Consider the following 27,072-nt stretch of genomic DNA (forward strand, 5'->3'; position numbering starts at 1 on the left):
ACTATACACCAGGACAGATTGAATATTGACCTCGCCACTATACACGGGACAGATTAAATATTGACCTCCTCGCCACTTTACACCAGGGCAAATTAAATATTGACCTCGCCACTTTACACCGGGACAGATTAAATATTGACCTCCTCGCCACTTTACACCGGGACAGATTAAATATTGACCTCCTCGCCACTATACACCGGGACTGATTGAATATTGACCTCCTTGCCACTATACACCAGGACAGATTGAATATTGATCTCCTCGCCACTATACACCAGGACAGATTATTGACCTCCTCGCCACTTTACACCAGGACAGATTATTGACCTCCTCGCCACTTTACCCCGGGACAGATTAAATATTGACCTCGCCACTTTACACCGGGACAGATTGAATATTGACCTCCTCGCCACTTTACACCGGACAGATTGAATATTGACCACCTCGCCACTTTACACCAGGACAGATTTAGTATTGACCTCCTCGCCACTATACACCGGGACAGATTAAATATTGACCTCGCCACTATACACCGGGGCAGATTAAATATTGACCACCTCGCCACTATACACCGGGACAGATTGAATATTGACCACCTCCCCACTATACACCAGGGCAGATTAAATATTGACCTCCTCGCCACTATACACCAGGACAGATTAAATATTGACCTCCTCGCCACTATACACCAGGACAGATTGAATATTGACCTCGCCACTAAACACGGGACAGATTAAATATTGACCTCCTCGCCACTTTACACCAGGGCAAATTAAATATTGACCTCGCCACTTTACACCGGGACAGATTAAATATTGACCTCCTCGCCACTTTACACCGGGACAGATTAAATATTGACCTCGCCACTTTACACCAGGACAGATTAAATATTGACCTCCTCGCCACTATACACCAGGACAGATTAAATATTGACCTCGCCACTATACACCGGGGCAGATTAAATATTGACCTCCTCGCCACTATACACCAGGGCAGATTAAATATTGACCACCTCACCACTATACACCAGATTGAATATTGACCTCCTCGCCACTTTACACCGGGACAGATTGAATATTGACCTCCTCGCCACTTTACACCAGGGCAGATTAAATATTGACCACCTTGCCACTATACACCGGGACAGATTGAATATTGACCACCTCCCCACTATACACCAGGGCAGATTAAATATTGACCTCCTTGCCACTATACACCAGAAAAGATTAAATATTGACCTCCTCGCCACTATACACCAGGACAGATTAAATATGGACCTCGCCACTATACACCAGGACAGATTAAATATTGACCTCCTCGCCACTTTACACCAGGGCAAATTAAATATTGACCTCGCCACTTTACACCGGGACAGATTAAATATTGACCTCGCCACTTTACATCAGGACAGACTAAATATTGACTTCCTCGCCACTATACACCAGGACAGATTAAATATTGACCTCGCCACTTGACACCGGGGCCGATTAAATATTGACCTCCTCGCCACTATACACCAGGACAGATTAAATATTGACCACCTCGACACTATACACCGGGGCAGATTGAATATTGACCTCCTCGCCACTATACACCAGGGCAGATTAAATATTGACCTCCTCACCACTTTACACCGGGACAGATTGAATATTGACCTCCTCGCCACTTTACACCAGGGCAGATTAAATATTGACCTCCTCGCCACTATACACCGGGACAGATTGAATATTGACCTCCTCGCCACTTTACACCAGGGCAGATTAAATATTGACCTCCTCGCCACTATACACCAGGGCAGATTAAATATTGACCTCCTCGCCACTTTACACCAGGGCAGATTAAATATTGACCACCTCGCCACTATACACCAGGGCAGATTAAATATTGACCTCCTCACCACTTTACACCGGGACAGATTATTGACCTCCTTGCCACCTTACACCTGGACAGATTATTGACCACCTCGCCACTTTACACCGGGGCAGATTAAATATTGACCACCTCGCCACTATACACCAGGACAGATTATTGACCTCCTCGCCACTTTACACCGTGACAGATTAAATATTGACCACCTCGCCACTTTACACTGTGAAAGATTAATTATTGACCACCTCACAACTATACACCAGGACAGATTATTGACCTCCTCGCCACTTTACACCGGGACATATTAAATATTGACCACCTCGCCACCTGACACCAGGACAGATTAATTATTGACCACCTCACCACTATACACCAGGACAGATTATTGACCACCTCGCCACTATACACCGAGGCAGATTACACATTAACAACCTGGTCACTATACACCAGGACAGACCAAATATTGATCATTGGTTCTCCACTAAACCGAGGCAGATAACATATTGACCTCCTCGTCACAATACACCGGGACTGATCAGATATTGAACACCTCTCCCCAAAACACCGAGGCAGATTGCATAATGACCCCCTTGCAACTATGCTATTGGACAGATTAAATATCGACCACTTCGCTATATACACCTGCACAGATTTAATATTGATCACTTCATCACTTTACACCTGGATGGACTAATAATTGACCACTGGCCATGGCACTGGCGCAAGTCTAATATTGACCATTTTACCACACCAATGGCGGTGAAATTGCAACTATTCTATATTCAACAATGGTACCCTAAACTTGAAACTACAGTAACAGGCTATCATGTAAAAGGATATCTTATCTTATAAAAGCTTAGAACTCCGCGAGTTGGATGTGTAGCCTGACGAATTATTTACTGTCGACATTATAGCTGTTAGATTGGCATTTTATTCATTTATAGACAATGATGTTGCCATTTAACTTTCAAGTATAGGTGGCCACATTTGAACCCTCAATCAGATATACCTATGGAATAAGTTTCAGGTTGAAACCTCCTATAGTTTACGAGATATGCCACAGACAAAACCTAAGCAAGAAAATTAACAAAGGGCAATAACTCTAAAAATATGGCAGCAAGAGTAACGGTTCTTGTGCACTGCACTTGCCCTCAATGAGATCTATCTAGCTATAAAGTTTCAAGTTGATACCTCTTATATTCTTCAAGATATGCCCCGGACAAAACTTTAAGCATGAAAATTAACAAAGGGCAATAACTTTAAAACTAAGAAAGCAAGAGTTACTGTTATTGTGCACTGCACTTGCCCTCAATGAGATATATCTAGCTATGAAGTTTCAAGTTGATACCTCTTGTATTCTTCAAGATATGCCCCGGACAAAACTAAGCATGAAAATTAACAAAGGGCAATAACCAACTAAGAAAGCAAGAGTTACTGTTATTGTGCACTGCACTTGCCCTCAATGAGATCTATCTAGCTATGAAGTTTCAAGTGGATACCTCTTATATTCTTCAAGGTATGCCCCGGACAAAACTTTAAGCATGAAAATTAACAAAGGGCAATAATTTTAAAACTAAGAAAGTAAGAGTTACTGTTATTGTGCACTGCACATGCCCTCCATGAGATCTATCTACATATGAAGTTTCAAGTTGATAACTCTTATATTCTACAAGATATGCCCCGGACAAAACTTTAAGCATGAAAAATAACAAAGGGCAATAACTATAAAAATATGGAAGCAAGAGTAACAGTTCTTGTGCACTGCACTTGCCCTCAATTAGATCTATCTACATATGAAGTTTCAAGTTGATACCACTATTAGTTTAGGATATATACCCCGGACAAGCGAAAATGGGACGCGGACGCCGCCGCCGCCGACAAAAGTAACCCCTATATGTCGTCTTTTCAGGCGACACAAAAACCAGTTCCATTCCAGTTGAAAAAAATACGAAAATTCACAAATTAAACAATTTATTCCATGAGATAATATACAAGATGATAAATAATGTTTGATTTCTAGCGACACATTAATGTGCATATTAGAAACATACAATATAACTGAAGTGAAATGTAAAAATATTCAATGTTAAAATCTAAATCTGGACCCTATCCTACCAGTAGATGGCAGTCTACGAACAATGAAAACATTTCAAAACAGAAATACACATTTTATATGTAGAACAAAACGTAAACTGTACAATTTTGTAAGAAGTCTAGCTTCAAAATCGTAAATTATATATTTCACATAGCTGGAGATATTTCTGTTATGAAGTATGAAGCCATTAGAGAATGCATGAATTATTTACATTAATTTTGAACACAGCAGGAAAGAATATGATACACACTCGTACTTCCCAACAATCCAAGGATAGTCTTATGGTTTAAAAATACAATGGCTTTTATAGCAAAGATGAACATTTTAAAATGTAATTAACACTACAACTGTCAACAGTGAATTCAATATCAAATCGGACAAAAAGAACACTTCAACACAATAAACCTGCAGTATAATGCTAGAGAGTGTTACTTGTCGGATACAACGTGTTGCAACATATGTTACAACAATGATTTCTTCAAGACACACAACACCTCTGCAAACAAAACCCTGAACCAATCTTGTAGTGTGACATCTATTCCGGCTTATTTTCTTCAGATTCAACCATCGCTTCCTCCTTCTCCGGTGATTTTGACTTTTCTCTTTCCTTTTCTGGACTCTTTGAGCGTGACTTGCTGCGCGATTTACTGCGCGATTTACTTCTTGATTTGCTGCGACTCTTAGACTTGCTCTTTGACAGACTTTTTGACCTGCTCCTGCTGCGCGACCTTGATCGTGAGTGTGACCTTGACCTCCTGGAGCGTGACCTTGACTTGGATTTGGAGCGCGATCTGGACTTAGATTTGGTGCGAGACCTTCGCCTGCGTGACCTGGAGCGGGATCGTGACCTATGTCGGCGGGAGCGTGAACGACTGCGACTTCGGGAACGGGATCTAGATCGTGTCGACCTGAAATGTTGAAATCTTACTTAAATCCTGTATTATACAGTATAAACAAACCAAAACAACACAGTTCTCAGTTCATCAACTTTTTGACATTATTTCTTTTTTTTTTACCTAGAAGTGGAAATGAAAAGCTTCATATTAAATTTTTGACCAAAGAATCATTCTCCCAAACCAAGAAGAGAAAGTATGAATTCACAGTGATACTATTGTTAGCTCAGAGAATCGGTTCTCATCAAGATCAGTCCCGTCTTGAAACAAGCATCATAGCTAACTTCAAAATCACTGTAGATCAACACAAAGAAAGTAAATGCTGTCAAAATAATTCAATGAAACTAAAATAAACACATGCTAACGAGGACATAATATTGTTTGGGCTGATTATATATACTGTTAGTGTCTATTATCCAAAATACAACATATTGATATTTAACCATTACACTTGACACCAGCCCGCGTCTCAGTATTGGTCTAAAACAGTATGCAAGGCAAGGAAATGGCAAGCTCAGTCAAGATATGTCTCATCAATATCAGTCCCGTCTTGAAACACATCATAGCTTACTACTGTACACGCCATATTAATGTGGCAAACTTAACAAGAAGTTGCAATGTATAAACATTGGTCAGTATTAATGACAACTCAATATCTGTACTGAACGGATGATACATGGAGGCTAATCCACTGTACAGGCCAAATAAATCAGGCAAATATGTCAAATAAATGAGAACTTCATTTCAGAAGACTGTACAGTCCAAACACAGAGACTGTACACAAATGTTGAACATAAAAGATTTAGGAGGGTTTCTGAGAGCTTTCTTATGTTCAGTGAGTTTTGTCAACAAGGACATTCTGACCCGAAAGATGGACATCATAACACAAGAAAGCCAGAACTAAACAATGCCTCTATTCCAAATACACAAGGTAAAGTATGAATTCACAGTGTTACTATTGTTAGCTCAGTGAATATCGGTTCTCATCAAGATCAGTCCCGTCTTGAAACAAGCATCATTGCTAACTTCAAAAGAATAAGAATTCAGGCTTGTTCATCCTAATATCTAATTTCGATGACTGATAACAAAGCATGGAAATCTATAGCAAGCTCAGTCAAGATATGTCTCATCAATATCAGTCCCGTCTTGAAACACATCATAGCTTATAACTGTACAAGTAAAATAAATAAGGCAGCCAAATCAAGATGTGCCCATGCAGACTAACAGTCAAAACATTTTAAGATTTAGGAGGATTTTGGAGAGCTTCCATATGTTCAGAGAGTTTTGTCAGCAAGGACATTCTGACCCGAAAGATGGGCATCATTACATGAGAAAGCTAGAACTAAACAATGCAACTATTCCAACTTCTACAAAGTTAGAACTAAACAATGCAACTATTCCAACTTCTACAAAGTTAGAACTAAACAATGCAACTATTCCAACTTCTACAAAGTTAGAACTAAACAATGCAACTATTCCAACTTCTACAAGGTGAAGTATAAGATCAGTCCCATCTTGAAACAAGCATCATTGCTAACTTCAAAAACAAGTTGTGTTCTGTAAAAAAACTGTGCCATGTAAAAGACTAAGTTCAATGAAATACTTTTTTTAAACAGCGCAGACAAAAACATGTCAGATATTGCCTGATGATTTTAATACTGTCCCACAGAATTGTCCCCCTTATTATGGTCCTGATAAAATATTAACAATTATATAATAGTGGTCGAAATTAACACAAGCCCTGCACTGATTAAATGTCTTCCAGGCTTGCTTAAATTCTGAATTTTATATAGCAGGAATTGTTAAAAAATTTGATGCCAAGCATAAGTGAAAGAATTCAGGCTTGTTCATCCAAAAGTCTAATTTTGATGACCGATTAGAAGGCATGAAATCTATAGCAAGCTCAGTCAAGATTTGTCTCATCAATATCAGTCCCGTCTTGAAACACATCATAGCTTACAACTGTCTGCCTCATAAATAAGGCAACCATATCATTATGTGCCCATGCAAACATTGGTTCAACTCAATATCTGTAGAATTAACAGTCAAAACACAGACTTCACAACAACCTTAAACATTGAAGATTTAGGAGGGTTTCTGAGAGCTTCCTTATGTTCAGTGAGTTTTGTCAACAAGGACATTCTGACCCGAAAGATGGACATCATTAAATAAGAAAGCCAAAACCATTATGATGACATTTCAAAATTTGGATGACTGTTATTTGATATCCATAGTGAATCAACATTCCAACTCTCAGTGTTTCAAGTCTGCAAGTAGGAAGGTTCATTCATTATTGATATTAAATACTAGTCATCAAAGTTTTACTTCTCAATGATCAAGCCCCAGATCTTCAAGCTGAACTCACATATTGACCATTTTGACAAAAGAAAAATAGTCTTGGAATGAGCCAATTTACATTTAATGTCTGGAAACTAGTGATATAAGACTGCAGACAAAAGATCACATTGCATATATATATATTCATTTTTACATTCCAGAATTGATGTTTTTTTTACTAAAAGTGTTACTAACGCTTGAAGAAAAATAAGATTTTCCAAACAAATGAGATCTGTTCTTTAGTGCGTTTTCTTATATGACTGAATTGTAGGCATAGATCGCAAACTCAGCTAAGACAAAAACTAGATAAAAATCTCAAAACTCTTGATCTGAGAAAGCTTTCCAACTTCTTGCTAAAGATAGCTACCTTCTTCGTCTGCGTGGCTTATCCTCAATCAGCTTAATACGTCGGCTATTTATTTCTGTCCCATCGAGCTTGTCAATCGCCCTCCTTAGATCATTGTAGGACATGAACTCCACAATCCTGGAAACAAATTCACAACTATAACTACTGCACAAGATAGGTCGGCGAAATATTTTCTATCAATTTAGCAAACAACCCAAGTTTCACTCTAAATGTAAATTTTAAGTCTGAATGTATCAAGAGTCTGCATATATTCAGAGATAGTTGATGGAAAATAAATCTTACTTGATAGTATATTTACGATAAGGATGGTTGATAAATTGATTTTCAGAGTTCACACAAATCATAGAAAATTAGATTACCGGACTTCCGTGACCAAATCCCAATTTCCCCTGACCAAACTATTGGTGTTTATAGGAGCTTAACTTGTCATCTATGAGCACAATTAAAAATATTGGCCTCCATCCTCCTCAATCAGCCAACTTGTACAGATCAGAAAAAAATGCAACAATTTTAATTTTTAAGTGTTGTGGCCAAAAAAGAGGAAATCAGCTAAAAGGGGAAAGTTGGCATCCCTGCTGACCTTGAAAAAAAAAACTTGTTTTTTTTTTTAAACTGTTTCCCTCAGATCTCAGAAACTAGTAAGAGTACTGATAAAAATTCTGGTTGTTCAGACAACTAGGCTACTGGAAGCCCTTTCAACACAAAACCTAGCAGCAGTGTTTTACCTAGAAGAGATTTAATACAGAGCAGTACAACTGTTGCAATATCTCTCCTAGTTACAAACTACTCCTCAATTCTCAATTAATGTCACCCTATTTCTTGAGCCAAAGGGGATTAGATATATATATAAATATATATAAGTAATGTAGACTCACTAAACTGGATTGTTTAAATGACGCTCAGTGAGATTTGTCAACACATTTTGTCTGACCCGAAAGATGGACATCATAGCATCACACAAGTTGTTTTCTGATAAAAAATGACTATGTTTTCTCACTTATATCAGCAGGATGCAGTATCCTTAATCAATTGAACATTGCAGATTTCCACCAGATTTTCAAACTTCTATATTAAGATGCTCAGTGAGATTTGTCAACACATTTAGTCTGACCCGAAAGATGGACATCATAGCATCAGAAAAAGAACCAAGTAAACAGGATGGTATTGCAAAAAGATACTCATTTTGAATCATCACTCTCTTAGTTCACAACACTTTCACTGTGTGATAATTAATAGAATAGAACATGGACAATGGGTTTAGGTTGATTATTGCCCCAGTGGAAAGAATAAAGACCCAAAATAATTTTTGCGGGAACAAATCTATAGCAAAATGTTACTACAGTACATATAGTGCCATGAGTATTATCAAGTGATAATTTTATTAAGTGACGTTCTGATGATCGATTATAATAAAAAATTGATTGGTTGGGCCTGAAATCGGCGATAATCAATTTTATTATGACAAAATCGATCATCATTAAGTCAACAAACTTATACATGTGTATTCCGTCTCTTTAAACAGGTGTAGCGTTTTGAATATCTTGATTGGTTTTGAAGGTTAAAGCTTGCATGATGTTGCTGCACTTATATTTTAGTGATAACCAAATTTCCTTAATCAACACATTATAGTCTGACCCGAAAGATGGACATCATGGCATCACTCTAATTCCCGTCATCTTTGAAATCCTTTATTTCAGAATGCTCAGTGAGTTCTGTCGACACATTAAAGTCTGACCCGAAAGATGGGCATCATGGCATCACACTAGTTCCCGATACTTTGATATTCTGTATAAAAAATTCAGAATGCTCAGTGAGTTTTGTCAACACATTAAAGTCTGACCCGAAAGATGGACATCATGGCATCACACAAGTTCCCGATACTTTGATATTCTGTATAAAAATTTCAGAATGCTCAGTGAGTTTTGTCAACACATTAAAGTCTGACCCGAAAGATGGGCATCATGGCATCACACAAGTTCCCGATACTTTGATTTTCTGTATTTCAGAATGCTCAGTGAGTTGTGTCAACACATTAAAGTCTGACCCGAAAGATGGACATCATGGCATCACACAAGTTCCCGATACTTTGATATTCTGTATAAAAATTTCAGAATGCTCAGTGAGTTCTGTCAACACATTAAAGTCTGACCCGAAAGATGGGCATCATGGCATCACACAAGTTCCCGATACTTTGATTTTCTGTATTTCAGAATGCTCAGTGAGTTTTGTCAACACATTAAAGTCTGACCCGAAAGATGGACATCATGGCATCACACAAGTTCCCGATACTTTTGATTTTCTGTATTTCAGAATGCTCAGTGAGTTTTGTCAACACATTAAAGTCTGACCCGAAAGATGGGCATCATAGCATCCTTTGAAATTTATAAGTTATTAATTTAATTAAAGTAATCAATTATTACAATTAACAGATAAGTGATAGTTTTCAGCATTTCACATATTGTGAAAATAGCAACAACATCTCTGAAATTGTGTATTTACCTTAGTATATTTTAAAGAAAAAAAGTTCCCTTTAAGATAAGGGATCTGCAGAATTTTAAGAGAATATGACTGCATTTAAACATATCTGTATTAGTATTACTTGTATTGATTTTTTTTTTAGTTAAGCTTAGTGAATTTAGAGTCTTAATATGATTAAAAAGTATACCTTAAAGCTTTTTCTAGTGGAGCCAAATTTTGACCACTTTTCAAATGGGATTACAGCATTGCACATAAGTGACCACTCTTATAACACAAGTCATTCTTTTAATTTGTAATGGTTGCAATTTGTACATGAAAAATGAAAATTGTACATGTATGACATGCAAATAAATTGATGCTCAGTGAGATTTGTCAACAGAAAAGTCTGACCCGAAAGATGGACATCATTGCATCACTCTTAAATACCATTCAACATATACAAGGGTTTTCCCTAAGAGCTTTCAGCTTTAGGTCCTACTAATCCAATGTTCATAGGTTTGTAATTTCATCAGGCCATTGGCGGTAATGATAAACTTTGTTTTGTTGCAGTTCACTCATTAATTCAACTGACATTATGTCAATTTGCAATTTATGCATTTTTTTCCTAGACCAAAAAAGCTTTTTGAATAGAATAAATGTAACGATCTTTTAAATTCAGACAGAGTTGCTCTCTCCTTCTCATAGGACCCTTTCAATTGATACTAAGTAATATGGGGTCACCAGAAATCCCTTCAATACATTATTGTTCATCAGATGGCTTAAATTGTTAAATAAATTATACTGTTTAAAACGCACCCCTCGTTTTTGCGATCCCGGTGAGCGTCAGCATATGTCACTTCCCCGGCTTGTCTCATGTAATCCTTCAGATCCTGAATTACACAAAACATGTCATCTTCACAAACATTCAACACATGTAAAAGATAAAAATCTTCGTCAATGTACCTAGCATCTACATACATGTACATGTCTTTCCAGCATCTAGATCTTTTAAGATTTTCATCCAAGAACTATTATTGATATACATGCTGTTCATGTTTCAAAATATGAAATGAGATCCATTCATATCATAAGCATCTTCAAGAGCTAGATATTCATGCAAACATTTCAGAAAAATAATTTCTTCAATAATCGTGAGAAGGCCAAAATATAAATAATAATTCAAAAGACAGTTTCTAAAAGTTTGCAGTGTAAATACTGAGATGCTGGAAAGACAAATCAAAGAACATCATTATATCAGGGACCCTGCACCAGTATTGCCATGCACTCCTGAACTTACCATTCAACTCGACCATCTCACTCAGATCTAAAACCTACACATCTTTGAAGATATAATAATTGATTTGTTTCGAACTTGGTTCCACATATTAACCCTTATAATTTGTGTCCAATCATTTGTCAAGGGTTACTGGAAAGATAGCTGCCATTTGTCCATGCTGCACAAGTTTGTAAAATTTTGCAGACCTAATTTAAAGAGGCATCATAATAAGTTACAATATTGGCCCCCTCCAGACATCAATCCTTTCACCTTTGTCACAAAACTCCACAAGCCCATAAGCTTTAGTTTTAGTTCATATTATGCAATAAAAAGTACATTGGCAAATGGCAGCTTAATATAAACCAGGCATGTTTTTTAACAGATTCAATAACACAAGAGCTTAATGTTCTGTATAAAAATTATGTTCTGTATGAAAAAATAATCTAGAAAATCAATATTTCAGCAGTATTTGAACACTCCCCCCCGCACGCATGAATTAATTACCTCACAAGCTACATGTTCATGTGTGTGTTCTTTAATAGCCAGGTTGTGGGTGATGGGGGTGCGTGTGGTTGAGGGTATGGTCCGCAGCATGTGACCTTGACCCTGGTCCCTGGGAAGCCGCCTAGTGAACCATGGAACACCAAAGCTTCAGGTGAGGGAAGGCCGGTCAAAGGTCATGTCACGTAACTACACATTTCTCAACGTCATGTCATGAAACTGTCAGATTCCCAGTCTCAGGTCGAACATTAACCACTGTACAGTGCATACGCAGTCACCAAAAAACCTAAAATTATGTTATGTCAAAAGTTTTGCCACTATATGTTAGTTTCTCATTTTTAGTCCAATGCATCTGTACAGGGCACCTTGCGTCCAAGCGTCAGTCAGAACATGTCGGTTTCAAATCTTTTTCATATTCCCATATCAATTCCCTTTCAGATGCAATCAAACAAATGAAAGGGTAGATGCAGCTTTCCGAAGCCCGTAGAGCTAGGCTGAGCCCAAAAGCACTCAACCACACTCTATAACAGGGCAGTGTCATTTAATCAAGAAGACTTTTTCTTTTCCCTTCGTGCGCATCTCATCTTAGTAATGTGGCTGAGCCTTGGTGGACTTCAAGGCATGGTAGCAATTGCCGAGTGGCTGCCTCAGTCTTGACCAGGCAGCTTGATATTTCAAAGCCTTGATTCAACACAGTGCAGTGGAGTGGCCCCTCTTATTGATGGCCCCTCTTATTGTTTGATTGACCCACTGTCTGGCCTCTCATTGAGCATGCCCTTATGGGGTAAAGAGCAAGGCTTTATATTAACAATTTACATATACCACCATAAATAAAACTGATGTCCACAGCTTTGACAACTCGACATTTCGTAAAACATTTTTTTCTTTTAAATCAAAAAGTTATTTCTATGCCATGACATCTAATATAAATTGATCTTCACCTAAAACTGTCAAGCCAATTTATTTATAGCAATTATGCCTAACCAAAGGAATAGTTTATTGCCTAACAATCTAAATTATAGATGCCACCAGATGCATAGCTCATTCCAAGCTCTCAAGTTTAGAAATTAGGAAATTCTCTGTTAATTATTTACCTATACAAGCCAACATACCTGCCAACTAACTCGGGATGACAGGTTCTCCACTATCAGCCTGTTGTCTGTACGAGTAGGTGGGCCGTATCTGTAGACAGAAAATGCTATCAATTCTAAGAGGCAATCTTGCGTTTCGAGGGAATTTAAGTCTATACAGAATGTACCCACAATAAAATAACATGCCTGTTTTTAATTTTCAATATTTAATCGTTTATGAAATACATGTTTATGTAAATTTTGTTTTTAATCTACAGCCAATATATATTTTAATATATGTAAACAACTGAACAGGACATTGAATAGCATAAAAAAATGCCATTATTGTTAAACTGTAGGTATCATACCTGTCTCTGCCACCACCACCACCCCGTCTTGGTGGAGGGAAGTCATTGTATCGGTCTGATCCCCGTGGAGTACCTCTAGCGTGCTCAATACTGATCCTGGGGAAAATAAAGATCAAGCACTTTGTTAATAGCCAATCATACTTATTCTCTGTTCTCTGCATGTCAGCATGTTTGCAACTAAACCCAGGGTTCTAACAGCTGATAATTGTTTAAAAGAGCAAGAGTGTGTATTCATGCCCAAAGACGGGACAAGGGGTTTTAAATAGTTTCCAAAAATTCTTTTCATTCATTTCAAGATATTCCTACTGTTTTCGATGCAAATGTCTACGCAAAAAAAAAAAAATTTACGACTGTAAATTTCGATGACTTTTTGAGAGAATAGGACAGCCTTTATAAGGCAGTATTAAAAGACTTAAATAATAGCAGTGTCCACAAACTGACCTTTCTCCACATAGTTCTTTTCCATTCAGCTCATACACAGCATCATCAGCATCTCTGTTGTCTTCAAATTCCTGTACAAACAAGGTACAATTAGGATAATTTATAGGTATGCAATCCATATTAAATAGTACCGATACAATATTTGACATCTTTCTTGACTTGAGCCCCTACAATTTCAAGACTGCCCATTCGAAATAGATCTCAATATAGGTTCTATGATAAGTTTCACTTATTACTTCTCCTAAGTCTCCACTTCTCCCTAATTTGACACAGTGTCCGAAAATTTCAGCCTAGTAAGAGCCCTGCCTACTATTCCACATTTCAAAATGTCAAATTTATAACAGATGATGACAAATGATGAGTTCTGATAACAATTTTTTTATCAATACTTACAACAAATCCATAGCCATTTTTCAGCATAACATCGCGTAGTTTGCCATACCCTTGAAAGAACCGTTCCACATCACGTTCTCTAACGTGATATGGTAAATGCCCAAGGTATACTCTTGTCCCCATTGTTCTAAAAATATATAAATAGAATATGAAAAGAATGACGAGTCTAAAACCAAAATTTACACAATGGAAGTGCTCTATGCTAATTGTACAAGTCGGCGATTTATTTTTTCTTAACAACCCAATAAATTCTTCCCATGAGTCTGCTTAATTTTTCATATCTTCTTTTATTTCTTAGCTTCTTTAGTTATTTGTTACATTAATTAAGTATTCAACTCCATGACAGAGTTTCCACTTATTATAGAAGGCCTACTTCTAGGTATGTCTGTGCCATTAGAAGTGCAAATTTATACAACCTTTAGATCAACACAAGTCATATTTACGATGACCAAATCTATTTAAAGGTGCACTCTTACTCCCAAAAAGAATTAACACATTTAATACAATTGTTTTAATATACCAAAAAGGATGAATAAAAGTTGAAACAACGATGCTTATGAAGGAAACCGAGTTAAATTTAAAAGAAATGTGCAGAAAACATGATATTACTACCTTATGTGACCATAGTAGATCGCAGTAAATATTTTAGCATTCACCAATCATTTGATATTTTTGCGTTTTCAGCTGTTAAATATATGGTTATAAAAATGTTCATAGTAATTGATATTTTCCTTAAATGCATTACTTAGCTAGTAGTTGAGGGTGTATCCCTCAAAATGTATGTTTATTTTACATGTGTATGTATTGGTTTTGAATAAGTGTGTCACTTTAAGGTGAATTTGTTCTTTATGGATCATTCAATTATCAAATCAATGGTATCAATGTTTAAAAATCAACTGATGTCATTTAATCTGTAAACGTAGTTGGAAGATGGACTTGTGCCATCACTTTGAAATTTCATAATTTGATTCCAACTAAACAGCTTAAAAATTAATTTATTAAAACAAACCACTTGAAATGCTGTCAGACTTGTTAAAAAATGTTTGCGTCTAATAGTCCAAACGAGTCCGTCATATCATGATCATGCGGTTCTGGGTAAATTCAGCTGTATGGGTTTACATGCAGTAGGATTAAGCAATAATCTTAACTAACGTCAGCCCTATGTTAGTAATTATCATTGCTGAAACACTTATTTTTGCAAAATTGCTGCTTTCAAGGAAATTGCCTTGCAGACTTTCATAAATTATCTTACGATAAGATAAGATTTATTGAATGTTTTCAAGGCAATTTCTTAAATGACCGCCTACATTCATAGACCAACTTTCCTCGCTTGCTCAGAGGGATAAGTCAATGGGTAAACTGTCACACTCACTTAAAGGAATGCCAGGATCGTAATTCTTTGATAAGACTTATTTGGTAACAAAAGCAGACTGCACTGCCTGCATCGTTCATGTTGTTAGCTCGGATGAGAGTTGGCATTATACAGACAAAGAAACATAGAGACAGATGACAAACTCATTTGTGTTGGGCGCTGAAGTAATAAAATCAAGGGAGGGAATTCGGAAACAAAACGTTGCTTGAACTTAATGAGTGTACTGCAATGAACAAGACAATTTTTTAAGAATGTGATGATTTCAATTATTTTATAAAGCTGTCTGCAAAACATAAAACATGAACCTCGTAAACCCCAAATTAGAAAAATTAGCATTGCCATGATTTGCTGCTGTGTTTTCTAGAACATCGTATTATTGATGAATAATTAAACTTCAGGAAATATTAGAACACAAGTGAACTAATTTATGGACAAAGTAGTCTTACAAAATGTAGACATGATTAACTAAATGCAGAAGCCCATATCATAAGACGAAAACTTCACACAAAGTATGAAATCTTTTTTAAGACATACTCTTTTAAATCACAGGAAAGTAAAATAGATCTCTACGCTTACCTTCTTTACGCGAACGAACGAACACCACAGCGAGGCGAACATAAATCTTTGAATTTAGACGCTTGCTGATAACGTTACTGTATTCAAGGAAGCGCCTAGCTAAGAAAAGGGGGTGAAAAATAACATTGCACGGCGTTTATTATTTTTTAAATGTTTGATATTTTTAAGTTTGAAAGTAAATGGAACAATTTAAAATAGCAAGCTTGTTAGTGAAAACTAAGTTATGTTGTCTAAATATTCCGAAAATAAAAAATATTTTTAAAAAGTATGACGTCATTAGAGGATTTTCTGTTCTATTAATAGAAAAAAATGAACTTTTAAATCTCTAAACCAAAGTAACATAATACATAATTTATTTTAATAACGGTACTTGACATAAAGTATTATGAAATACATCTTTTCTTTATGATAATTAAGTAAAATCAAATATAAATTATTCTGGAAGACTTGAACTGTGGTGTAAATATGAGAACTGTGTTTAGCTTAGAGATAATTATTTTCTAATGGCGGGGGTTACCCTGTGTAGTGAGAGGAAAGTCATGACTGAGGTTATATTTTCCGCGAGCGACTGCCATTACCAGCGACCGCATTACTTTATCCGCCATTTTGACAGTTGCTATGAGGAGACTTGTATGCTTGAAAATTATCAATGTTACGTACCAGAACACTTTTTAGAGGTAACAAATAGTTGATTTGTAGTTATAATGCTTTTATTATGGCTGTCCTATTTCGTGATTGGGGATTTTATTTTGGCACACGCCGCCAATAATGTTTAAACAGTTTTTTGCCTCGTCGCGTTCATTCAAGAACCGAATATCATTGAATATATGTTGTGTCATAGGGATGAAAACACGTTGTTAGTGTATTTCTTCTTCGCATTTCCACAAGTACAACACCTGTCTACTTTCGCTTTCACTTTCAAGAATGAAGTGTCGACTTCAAAAGTCAAATAAAAATTCTAAAGAACCCCATCTTAAGGATTGTTGCAACTGTCCACAAAAGAGCGTGATAGTAAAATGTACTATTGCAATGTACAATATGAAGCCAGAACTTGTATGACAGAAAAATAAATCTGTAAAAAGAAGTCTAGATGTGTAGGAGGTCCAGTCTTCAGAAAGTCATTGGTTGTTGGGCATTGCTTTGGTGGTACATGTGTGGCTTCAACAAAATCTAAAGGCTTTTTGACCAAAATCAATATGGCTTTGAGCAGCCTGATAATCTTTATTATTGCTAGTTGTAGTAAATATTGCAATATTTGTTTCGAATTTGTATACTGTCATTTTTATCATATCTATTTATCATAATGTTATTTTCCCTCAGACCCAACTATAATATAATTTCAGGGAAATAAGCTTGCTTCATTAGAATGGCGGCAGATTTTCTATTTGATCATGACTACGGTCAACAGTTAGCCAATCCACCACACATTCAGAAAGTGGAAAATGCCCTGAGACTTGACCCGCTCCTTAACTACATTGAAGGTAACGATTGATTGATTGATTAATTAATATTTATCCGGATTAGAAGACACTCAATATACACTTAGTAATACATAATACAGTAGATTTATTTGTAGTTTAAATATTTATCTATTTATGACGCCTATCCATTTCTTAGACTAATATATAATCAGTCCGCAAACTAGGCATCGAAAAATAAATGGTTGCTTTCCACTATATTCTAGTGCACTTCCCCCTATAATTCTTACGATACATATAATCCAAAGAGAAACATAAGCTCTGCAGTCATTTTAATCTGTTTCAATATATCATGTATATAGTATGACATACAAGGTTGCATTGTTTGATACATATGTTTAAGTAAATACTAACACATTTGGCTAATTGGGTCAGTATGTTTCTTTATTACATTTTAGCTGCTTTATCAGTTGTCAATCAACTTTGTCTAAATATATTAATTACATTACCAGTGACCATCCACTTTTCTGGGTGTTTTCACACCTGGAATTATGACATTTTATCTTTTAATTTAGAAACGAAAACATTCCAGCAGGAACTTGTCGAAATTACAAATTCTGCATGATTTTTAAAGGATTTTGCCATTAGGAATTGGTCATAAAATATTTCCTTTGGAAGCCGAGAAAAAGGCCCTTATCTTGAAAATACTTAAGTAATTGCTCAATATCTTACTTAACTCATTTTACTTCTTTACAGCCTAGCATGGTTCAAAAATATAAAAAAAAGTTTTTATTCAGTTAAAATCATATTACCCCCAAGACTATATTGATTTAGGTTTTTGTAAAAAAAAAATGTTGTTTTAGAACAAAAAATATAGTTATTACTCAAAAATATTTATTGCAGTATTATTTGCACATTAATAAGTTAATGCACAAAATATGGTTAAATAATAAGAAATAAAAACAAGAAACAAAATAAGAAGAACAAGAATTTGATTCCTTTCTATTTAAAGTATACAATGGATTTTAATTGACTTAGTGTTCTCTGTTGAGTGAGGAATGGAGAATATTTGAGAACCTGCGGCCTTAACACATATTATTCTACATCATATTTTATAAAGAATAAATTATATCAAAAATAAAATGTTTAAAATCACACATTAATGGGTTAATCAACATTTTGCTTAAGCAACCTGGGTTCAATATCCAGCCTCACCGTGGGCATGTAAGTTTGGTTTGTGGTAACCAAGCCTGACAAGTGAGTTTCCTCTGGGTACTCCAGTTTCCCCCCACAATACAAGACCACACTCTCGCGTGACATCGTACCAAGATGAGTGATTGATATAATGTTGTAATATCTTGTTTCACAATTAATCACTAAAATAAATCAGTTTAAATTAAATTAATACTATATTAATAATATTTATCTGTATTGAAAGGATTGGTTCATGAGAATGCTGGGTTAGATCGGGAGGTAGAGGAGGAGATATTGCGACCGTGCAAGAAAGATGCTGAGGGAAATAAGATTCTCAATGGCATCACCATCACTAAAGCGGGTAAGATTTATTGCAACACGTTGTTATAGCAGTTGGAATTAGTACTAGCCCAAAGGTAAAACCTTGTTAAACTGATGACAGGTCTGTAGAATTTATCGGAATTAATTTAAGATAAAGTTAATATTTACTTATCATTTACTTTAGAATATTACAATTAAGATAGCACATAAAAGCTGGTAAGATCTAATGTAATGCAATTTTTTAGTGAATGAAATAAACAATAGCCTGAAGGTAAATATCTTGTAAAATTGATTTTGAGCTAAGAATTATCTTTGTAAAACTGAACATTTTTCTTGTTTTTTTAGAAAAGCGTTGTTTACTTTGCTTGGGAGATACAAAAACAGAATTAACGACAAAGCATTAAAACAAACAGAAAATTATTTCAAGGTTGTACGGCTTAGGGCGTTAAACAGAAAAATGTCTTTCAGTGTACGCAATTCAGATTGGAATCCACTAGCCCATTCGGGCTACCAGATAGGAAATTTTACTAGCCCGAACCCAATTTCACTAGCCCAAACTTAAAACACTATAAAGTATTAAACGTTCGAAATAATTTTTGAAGGTTTGAATACAATTCCGCAATGGTTCTGATCATCTAATTAAGCACGCTCATACAGTTTCAATAAACGTTCCCCAATCTGAACAATGCGTCAATAATAAATTATAGTCATAACGTATAATAGTAGTCATCAAAAGGTTAGTAACTAAAGTTTTCAAAAAGGTAATCAAAATAGAGAAATATTTTCTGAACATATCATTTATTTAAAGGAAAGAATTATGCATGTACTATAAGTTGTGTTATTCAATGCATCCTTGTCAAGTCCGATATCCACCAGCGATTGTGCAATGACATGTTTCCCTTTTCAACTTTCAGTTTCACTTTCAAGTTTCGGAAGTTACAACAAAATGTTCCCATGTTTATTTGGCCAATATTCCTACAATTGTTCTTTAAAATAAATGATAAAGCAACTCAAGTTGTAAAATAGAACCTTACTGCACTGTACACTGACAACGAGTTAACTTTGTCCAACAGTTCTCCGTTCACTTTGATAAATAAAATATCAATGCTCATATTGCTCCTTAGCATTGTTGATTTTCATAGCCAACATAGTTGTCGAAAAATAATAAGGCTTTGCGTATAAAAACACGATGCGTTACGCGTTGTGTAATTGACATGTTCACATATGGAAAAAACGGTAGCCCGGTCGGGCTAGTTTCTATGGAAAATCGGTAGCCCCAGCTGAAATTTGGTAGCCTTGGGCTATCGGGCTACCGCGAATTTCGAACACTGGTCTTTGTATTATAAATTGGAATTCAATTTCAAGAGAACTGAGATTAACTAAATGAATGCAGTGAAATCAATGATTATTGATAATAGGAAGAAAATAATGTTTTCTGCAGAAAATATGCTACAAATGTCCTTCGTAACTTGGTGTGACATAAATAAACATTTTTGTTTTTTTTTAATAATTGTGTTTTCTGTTTTATGGTATATAATGTTAATGGTATTAGCAAATTAAATCTGGCCACATACCTCAGATTGTTTTTGTCTCTTTTGTTATAGAAAGGAAGGCAGACAAGAACCGACTGTACAATTTCAGTAAGGTCAAGAAAGGAAGAAAATGGCTCAAGGTTGGTACATGTACACATATAAGGAACACTTCTGGTTTGTTATAGATGATGAAACGGTTGTGAAAATCATCTTTAATAATCTCACTGTTTGGCTTACTTTAAAGCTGCACTCTCTCGGACTGAACGTTTTGACAACCTATTTATTTTTTGTCTTGGAACGAGCCAATTTATACCAAAATTAGATCGCAGATTTTTATATGTTCAAAAATTTGTGTTCTATGCATTTTTCTTAAGTAACACTTTTAATCATAAAACAATTATTTTTTTAAAACAATCTGCAATCTGATTTTTTCGTCAGCAGTCTTTCATGAATGTTTACGCAAAAATTTGCTCATTCCAAGACAAAAAATAAAAATGTTGTATAAACAGTAAATCTGTGAGAGTGCAGCTTTAAGCTTGTTAGTTTTTTGTGATTGGATGTACAAAACAATAGGTGAGCGTGAGTGCTCTCTCTGTGGCGCTCTTGTTTTATTTTGGAGAAAAATATAGTTGACCATTAGTTATGGTCTTGTCAGCAGATATGATGTTATGTGAAAACTGGTGTGCTGACCTTTAAGGCTTATATCAAGCTTAGAAAACATGATATAAACTTCAACAGGAATCTAGTTTTGTAGTCGTCAAATTAGATCTTTGTACTAATAAGCCTGCTGAACCTTACATTATTGCTAGAGTTATGATATATGCTCGACTGTATAGAATATAAAATTCGAGCATGCCTTGCAAACACTTTACCAGTTCAGGGCTTTCAGGATTGTGTTAAATTAGGTGAATGGCTTTGATGAGAGTTCCAGAGGTCGAAATTAACACAAGCCCATAATATATATGCAAAAAGCTACAGAAACATGCTCAGTAGCAAAAAGTTTAAACATAAACCCGGTTTAGTGGCAATGGGCAAACGCCAAAGACACAAAATCACAAACAAGAAACATAGAACAGCACACAACTCTACAAACAGCACAGTGCATAAATACTACTGTGAAATCATTTATATTCGTTGGAATGAAATTTCGTGGTTTGCCGAAAAATTACAATTTCGTGGGTACTTAAATTCGTGGTTTTTCGTTTTTGAAATAAAAAATAATCAAAATTGCGATCGTCCTAGATCGACTGCATTCCACGCGCTGGCCCGTGATTTCCGTTGTGTACGTCACTCGGTTTATGACACTCGCTAAAGTGGTACGACATGCCAATTAGTGCATATATCCATGTCAATTATCGATTTAATTGGAAATTAAGGTCATAAAAGAAGATGTACCCTGTTCCTAATACAGATAGACGAAGCCATTGAATGCCAATTAAGAATTTTGCAAACCCTGAAAACACCGAGAAGGTCCGTATATTTGAGTAAACAATCCCTAAAGATAGCTGATGTTTACAAATTCAATTACTTTTGAATATCATCTCATTTCAATATTTATTCACACGTTTTTGTTTAATAAGTATATTGAACGCTTTGTTTTGTACATTGTCACATTGGGTGCTCAGTAACCTCTAATGTAGTCGATTAATTATTTCATTAAAGAAATAAAATCGAGAACCGACACTCATCACTCACAGTTTGTACACCTGGAGATTTTAATGAACAGCACATTTTAAGGCACGTGCTTCTGTCATTTGTTTCATATAAACACATTAAAATGATTTGGTTTATTATTTGTTAAAGGCTGATATAATATATTACAGACAACGCGAAAACTTTTCTTTCTTCACAGGACATTGCGACAGGTAAACACTGAAAGTTTACCTGTCGCACCAAATTTTTACCTGTCGCAATGTTACAAACAGTATTCAGTAACATCAGCCTAAACCTTGATTTAATAAGCCTCTTTTTATGCCCCCTTTTGAAAAAAGTGGGGTATATTGTTTTGCACATGTCGGTCGGTCGGTCGGTCGGTCTGTCTGTCTGTCGGTCGGTCGGTCGGAATACCAAATGGTTTCCGATCAATAACTTGAGAACGCTTTGACCGAGGGACCTCATACTTGGTATGTGTATTGGTCATCACCAGCAGATGAACCCTATTGATTTTGAGGTCAGTGGGTCAAAGGTCAAGGTCAGTGTGACCTTTACATGAAAAACGGTTTCCGATCAATAACTTGAGAACGCTTTGACCCAGGAACCTCATACTTGGTAGGTGTATTGGTCATGACCAGCAGATGAACCCTATTGATTTTGAGGTCAGTGGGTCAAAGGTCAAGGTCAGTGTGACCTTAACATGAAAAACGGTTTCCGATCAATAACTTGAGAACGCTTTGACCCAGGGACCTCATACTAGGTAGGCTTATTGGTCATGACCAGCAGATGAACCCTATTGATTTTGAGGTCAGTGGGTCAAAGGTCAAGGTCAGTGTGACCTTTACATGAAAAACGGTTTCCGATCAATAACTTGAGAACGCTTTGACCCAGGAACCTCATACTTGGTAGGTGTATTGGTCATGACCAGCAGATGAACCCTATTGATTTTGAGGTCAAAGGTCAAGGTCAGTGTGACCTTAACATGAAAAACGGTTTCCGATCAATAACTTGAGAACGCTTTGACCCAGGGACCTCATACTAGGTAGGCTTATTGGTCATGACCAGCAGATGAACCCTATTGATTTTGAGGTCAGTGGGTCAAAGGTCAAGGTCAGTGTGACTGTAAGCTGAAAAAAGGTTTTCTGATTGTCCATATTTTATTTTCTTATATAGTAGACAGTAGAAATTTATATGTCACTAAATGCATGAGTTGAAGTATCAGTTTTCAGTGAACATCTAGTTTAATTATGCCCCCCTTCGAAGCAGAGGGGTTATATAATTGCTTTGCACATGTCGGTCGGTCTGTTGGAAGACCAAAGCTTGTCCGAGTGATAACTCAACAATTCCCGGACCTATGGTCATCAAACTTGACATGAAGATTAGGTATGACCAGTAGATGACCTGCCTCATATGCATCCAATGACAAATCAGCTGTCATTTCAGTCCATGCATATTTCATTCAATTGTCCAAATATTTCTGGCAACTTGGCGCTCAGGGGGCATAATGTTTGACAAACATCTCTTGTTTAAATAAGTTTTGTAATTCCCCATTATAACAGGTTTAGATCTTTTTGGTTAGATTTGTCCTACAGTACTATAATAAATTACAAAAAAAAGCCAAACATAATGTAAAAAAAATCTTATAAATGTCATAATTTTTTTCTTCCCTTGCCTCCCCCAAAAAAACTCATATCTGGTTCGTCTACCCATGAAACAGCTAGATCTTACTCTTTTAATTCATCTTTAAATTAAAGATACAATAGGGTTATAAAATGTTACGAATTGTACTACAAGTCAAACTCAGGCACAACATTCATGCAAAAACGAAAGTAGAGTTCTTGTTATTGGCAATGTTAAACAGAGCGGAAAGAAAGTCAGCTCGGTATATTAATCATCATATTTAAATTAACACGATTGCCGGGAACCACTACATAACGGAATTTTGTAATTTCCGAACATTTCCGTAAAATAAAAGTATTAGAGTACCAGCTGAAATCGGAACCTTACGCGTTTTATCGGCTTTTACGGAAACATGTCGAAACGGGGTTTACAAATAGTGAAACACGGATTAACACGCTGAATAATCATGATATAAAAATAACTCTGAACATTTATTTAGAAACTGAAAGTAAATTTTCCGAAAATTAAACGGTGCTGACTTTAATTTTTCACCGGACATTGTGACCGACCAACACAAAAGTTTCGTCGGTCAAAATTGAAATATACCGGACATGTCCGACTGTCCGACGGACATTCGCATTGTCTGATATTAACATAACAATGATAGTAATATATACAGTTAGACGGATATTTACGATGTGTACTGTGGCCTCCGTAACGATTCAACTAGAGTATGTACATAACATGGCAATTGAAAAAGGGAATAAAGGGTCAATATTTCGTGGGATCTTGAATTCGTGGATCACTCAATCCACGAAAACCACGAACATTAATGCCCCACGAACATTAATGATTTCACAGTATATATATATATATAAATAATTGGTATGTTTATCAAGAATTGTTAGGTACCGCCTTGGAACGGTCAGTAAAATGTAAATTTACTGGGGGTTACTGTGCACAAACCTCACTCTTATCCCAACAATTCTAAATAGAGATAAAACACAAAAGGTAAATCTTATCAAAGTATGCATTAACGTGAGGAAACTTATCAATAAAACAAATAATAATAAAAAACGAAGAGGTAAACCCCAAGTACTTCAATGATTAGAGATCCCAACTCTATCTGCAGTCGGAAGGAAAACAATTCAGAGCACCTAATGCAAATACTTTTCAAAGATACATGCACTGGTAAAATGTCTTCGAGGCTTGCTCAAATTTTGAATCATATATAATATAGCAGGGTTTGTTTAAGAATTTGATACCATGCAAATGTATTAAGTATTCAGGCTTTGTCATCCAAAAGTCTTATTTCAATGACTGGAGTACTGTCATAACCTTTGTGTCATTGATAAAAAAAACCCAACTTAGTCTTGGCTGCAGAGCTTTCAAAATATTAAACTGAAACTTGGACAGACACAATATGCACATGTACAGTAAGGCCCATAACTGTCTCGAGCTTTAGTATTTGTCTTGTTATGCCCCTTGTTCGAATGAAACACAAATAGAAGAGCATTGGCTATCCCTGACGTTGCTCTTGTTAATAGCATGTATTTAAAATGTTGCGATATGTTCTTTTCAGGCCATTTTGTTGAGTGACAGTTCATCAGAGGAGGAGGAGGATGAGGAGGAGGCGGAGATTTCTGAGGCGGAGCTTCAGAACATGCTCCGCCTACACAAATACCAACGCAAACATCAGATGACCTACTATCAAGACCCAGAGGTACCTATTGTAGTGTCTTGTTGTTGTTTTTTAACCAATTGCTAAAACATTTGTTCTCAAAGGTGAAAATAAAATTACTCATTTCTGTTTTAAAAAATAAAGTAATTTTAAACTTTTTCATTAAATTTGTTGAACTCCAAACATGTGATAATATTTTATTTTACCAATTGTTTTTTATTCCGATGATTGATAATAATAAAAAATCAATGAAAAGAATAGATAAAAAAGGCCAGAATCAGCCACTATCGATGGTGATTTTGTCATTATGGATTAGTGAAGAAATCATTTTGGACTGTATTTCCATGACTTGAGACCAATTTGGCAGCGAAGAATGGAACCTGGCAGTATCTTGTCTGTACATCTTAGTATATTACCAATATTTTTAAGTTTGCCTAGTTATTAAAAAAAATACATAGTTAGGAGTGTGCTCCAACATGTGTTATGTGGTAATGGTTTTGCTTTTTGTTTGTTAAGAATATTTTCAGAACTTGTTTATTCAAAGCATCATAAACATTCATTCTCGAAAGAGTTTTGTGCACTCTATCAACTAGTAGAGTTATGTTTAAATATCTTAATATGCTTCAAAAACCATGAGGTTTAAAAGCAAAATTTCAGCTCCAAAAAAACTTTGCCACGTGACCTCCACCGTGATGTTGCCCTGGACCCGCCAATGGGCCCAACTTGTCTCCCTGGACCCCAGTCTTTGTTCAGACGCTCTCAATCCTCTCTGATGTTTTGTTTTAGATGCGACAGTATCAATATTACTCAGTCGGACTGTTATCAAACGTCGACCACTTCCCCGAACATCAGAAAAATGTTCTTGGACCCAGGAAGAAAACTAACAAAGACCAACGAAAAATGGAGAAAAAAATCAAAGGTTCAAGTCATATTCATGATTGTAAACCTTTATACTTTTGTGTATTTAGTTGTTTTAGTTCAGTCATTGAATAAGACTTATGGATGAATACGCGATATTTCTTATTCTTTTGCTTGGCTGTTAAATATTTTAATAAACCCTGCTATATAAAACCTGAAGATTGAGCCCGAAAAGTATTTTACCAGTGAAGGGCTTGTAGGCATGTACTCATTTCAACCACTGTGGGTTTCACACATTTTCTCTAAAACATCTTTGGAAAATAAAAAAAAGCTGGTAAAAAGATTTGTTTTTTACATTTTCAAATAAGAACTCAACAGTAACTAGTAATACTAAATAAAAAATTTGACAGAAAATGTTTCATTTTGCTGCAAGCATTTTTGTGATGCTTTTTGAAACTAAATGATTTTTCGGCTTGGATTTGCACAATTATATTCAAATGGTTATCTACCAGTTATTGTTTGGTGTTAGTTTATTAAAGTAAGTAAAAAAAAAAACAAAAAAACTCAATTTGAACAAAGTTAAAAATGTCGAAAACGACATGAAATCATGTCTGCTCTAAAGCTAGGGACTATAAGCTAAAGCTATATTTTGATAACTTCCATAAACATATTGGTAACATTTGAATCATGATTTTGAATTCTCTCTTGCAGCCAAACTGAAGAAGTTGAAAAAGGACAAGGTGCTAGAAAATGGCGATGATCTCGATGTATGTTTTTTAT

The 27,072-nt window shown here is 35.8% G+C and overlaps 2 protein-coding genes across 2 annotated transcripts in view; one reads left to right on the forward strand and one right to left on the reverse strand.

Annotated features, from left to right (window-relative positions):
* Nucleotides 1–3,823: 3,823 nt before the first annotated feature.
* Nucleotides 3,824–16,172, reverse strand: LOC128208204 (serine-arginine protein 55-like). Its single transcript, XM_052911654.1, has 8 exons — nucleotides 16,016–16,172; nucleotides 14,068–14,194; nucleotides 13,675–13,745; nucleotides 13,234–13,329; nucleotides 12,908–12,977; nucleotides 10,835–10,908; nucleotides 7,562–7,678; nucleotides 3,824–4,872 (listed from the first exon to the last, which is right to left on the reverse strand). Exons 2-8 carry the CDS (start codon nucleotides 14,188–14,190, stop codon nucleotides 4,500–4,502), a joined length of 924 nt encoding a protein of 307 aa, XP_052767614.1. The 5' UTR covers nucleotides 14,191–14,194; nucleotides 16,016–16,172; the 3' UTR covers nucleotides 3,824–4,499.
* A 361-nt stretch (nucleotides 16,173–16,533) lies between these two features.
* LOC128208247 (chromatin-remodeling ATPase INO80-like) overlaps nucleotides 16,534–27,072 on the forward strand; it is a 59,903-nt gene continuing 49,364 nt past the window's right edge. Inside the window, exons 1-7 of the mRNA XM_052911731.1 lie at nucleotides 16,534–16,692; nucleotides 17,359–17,496; nucleotides 18,872–18,988; nucleotides 20,553–20,620; nucleotides 25,336–25,476; nucleotides 26,221–26,353; nucleotides 27,004–27,059. Of these exons, the coding sequence (XP_052767691.1) occupies nucleotides 17,382–17,496; nucleotides 18,872–18,988; nucleotides 20,553–20,620; nucleotides 25,336–25,476; nucleotides 26,221–26,353; nucleotides 27,004–27,059 (630 nt within the window). The 5' untranslated portion in view covers nucleotides 16,534–16,692; nucleotides 17,359–17,381. The remainder of the gene's footprint in view (nucleotides 16,693–17,358; nucleotides 17,497–18,871; nucleotides 18,989–20,552; nucleotides 20,621–25,335; nucleotides 25,477–26,220; nucleotides 26,354–27,003; nucleotides 27,060–27,072) is intronic.

The sequence above is a fragment of the Mya arenaria genome, chromosome 11, assembly GCF_026914265.1.
Source record: "Mya arenaria isolate MELC-2E11 chromosome 11, ASM2691426v1".
NCBI classification, from domain to species: Eukaryota; Metazoa; Mollusca; class Bivalvia; order Myida; family Myidae; genus Mya; species Mya arenaria.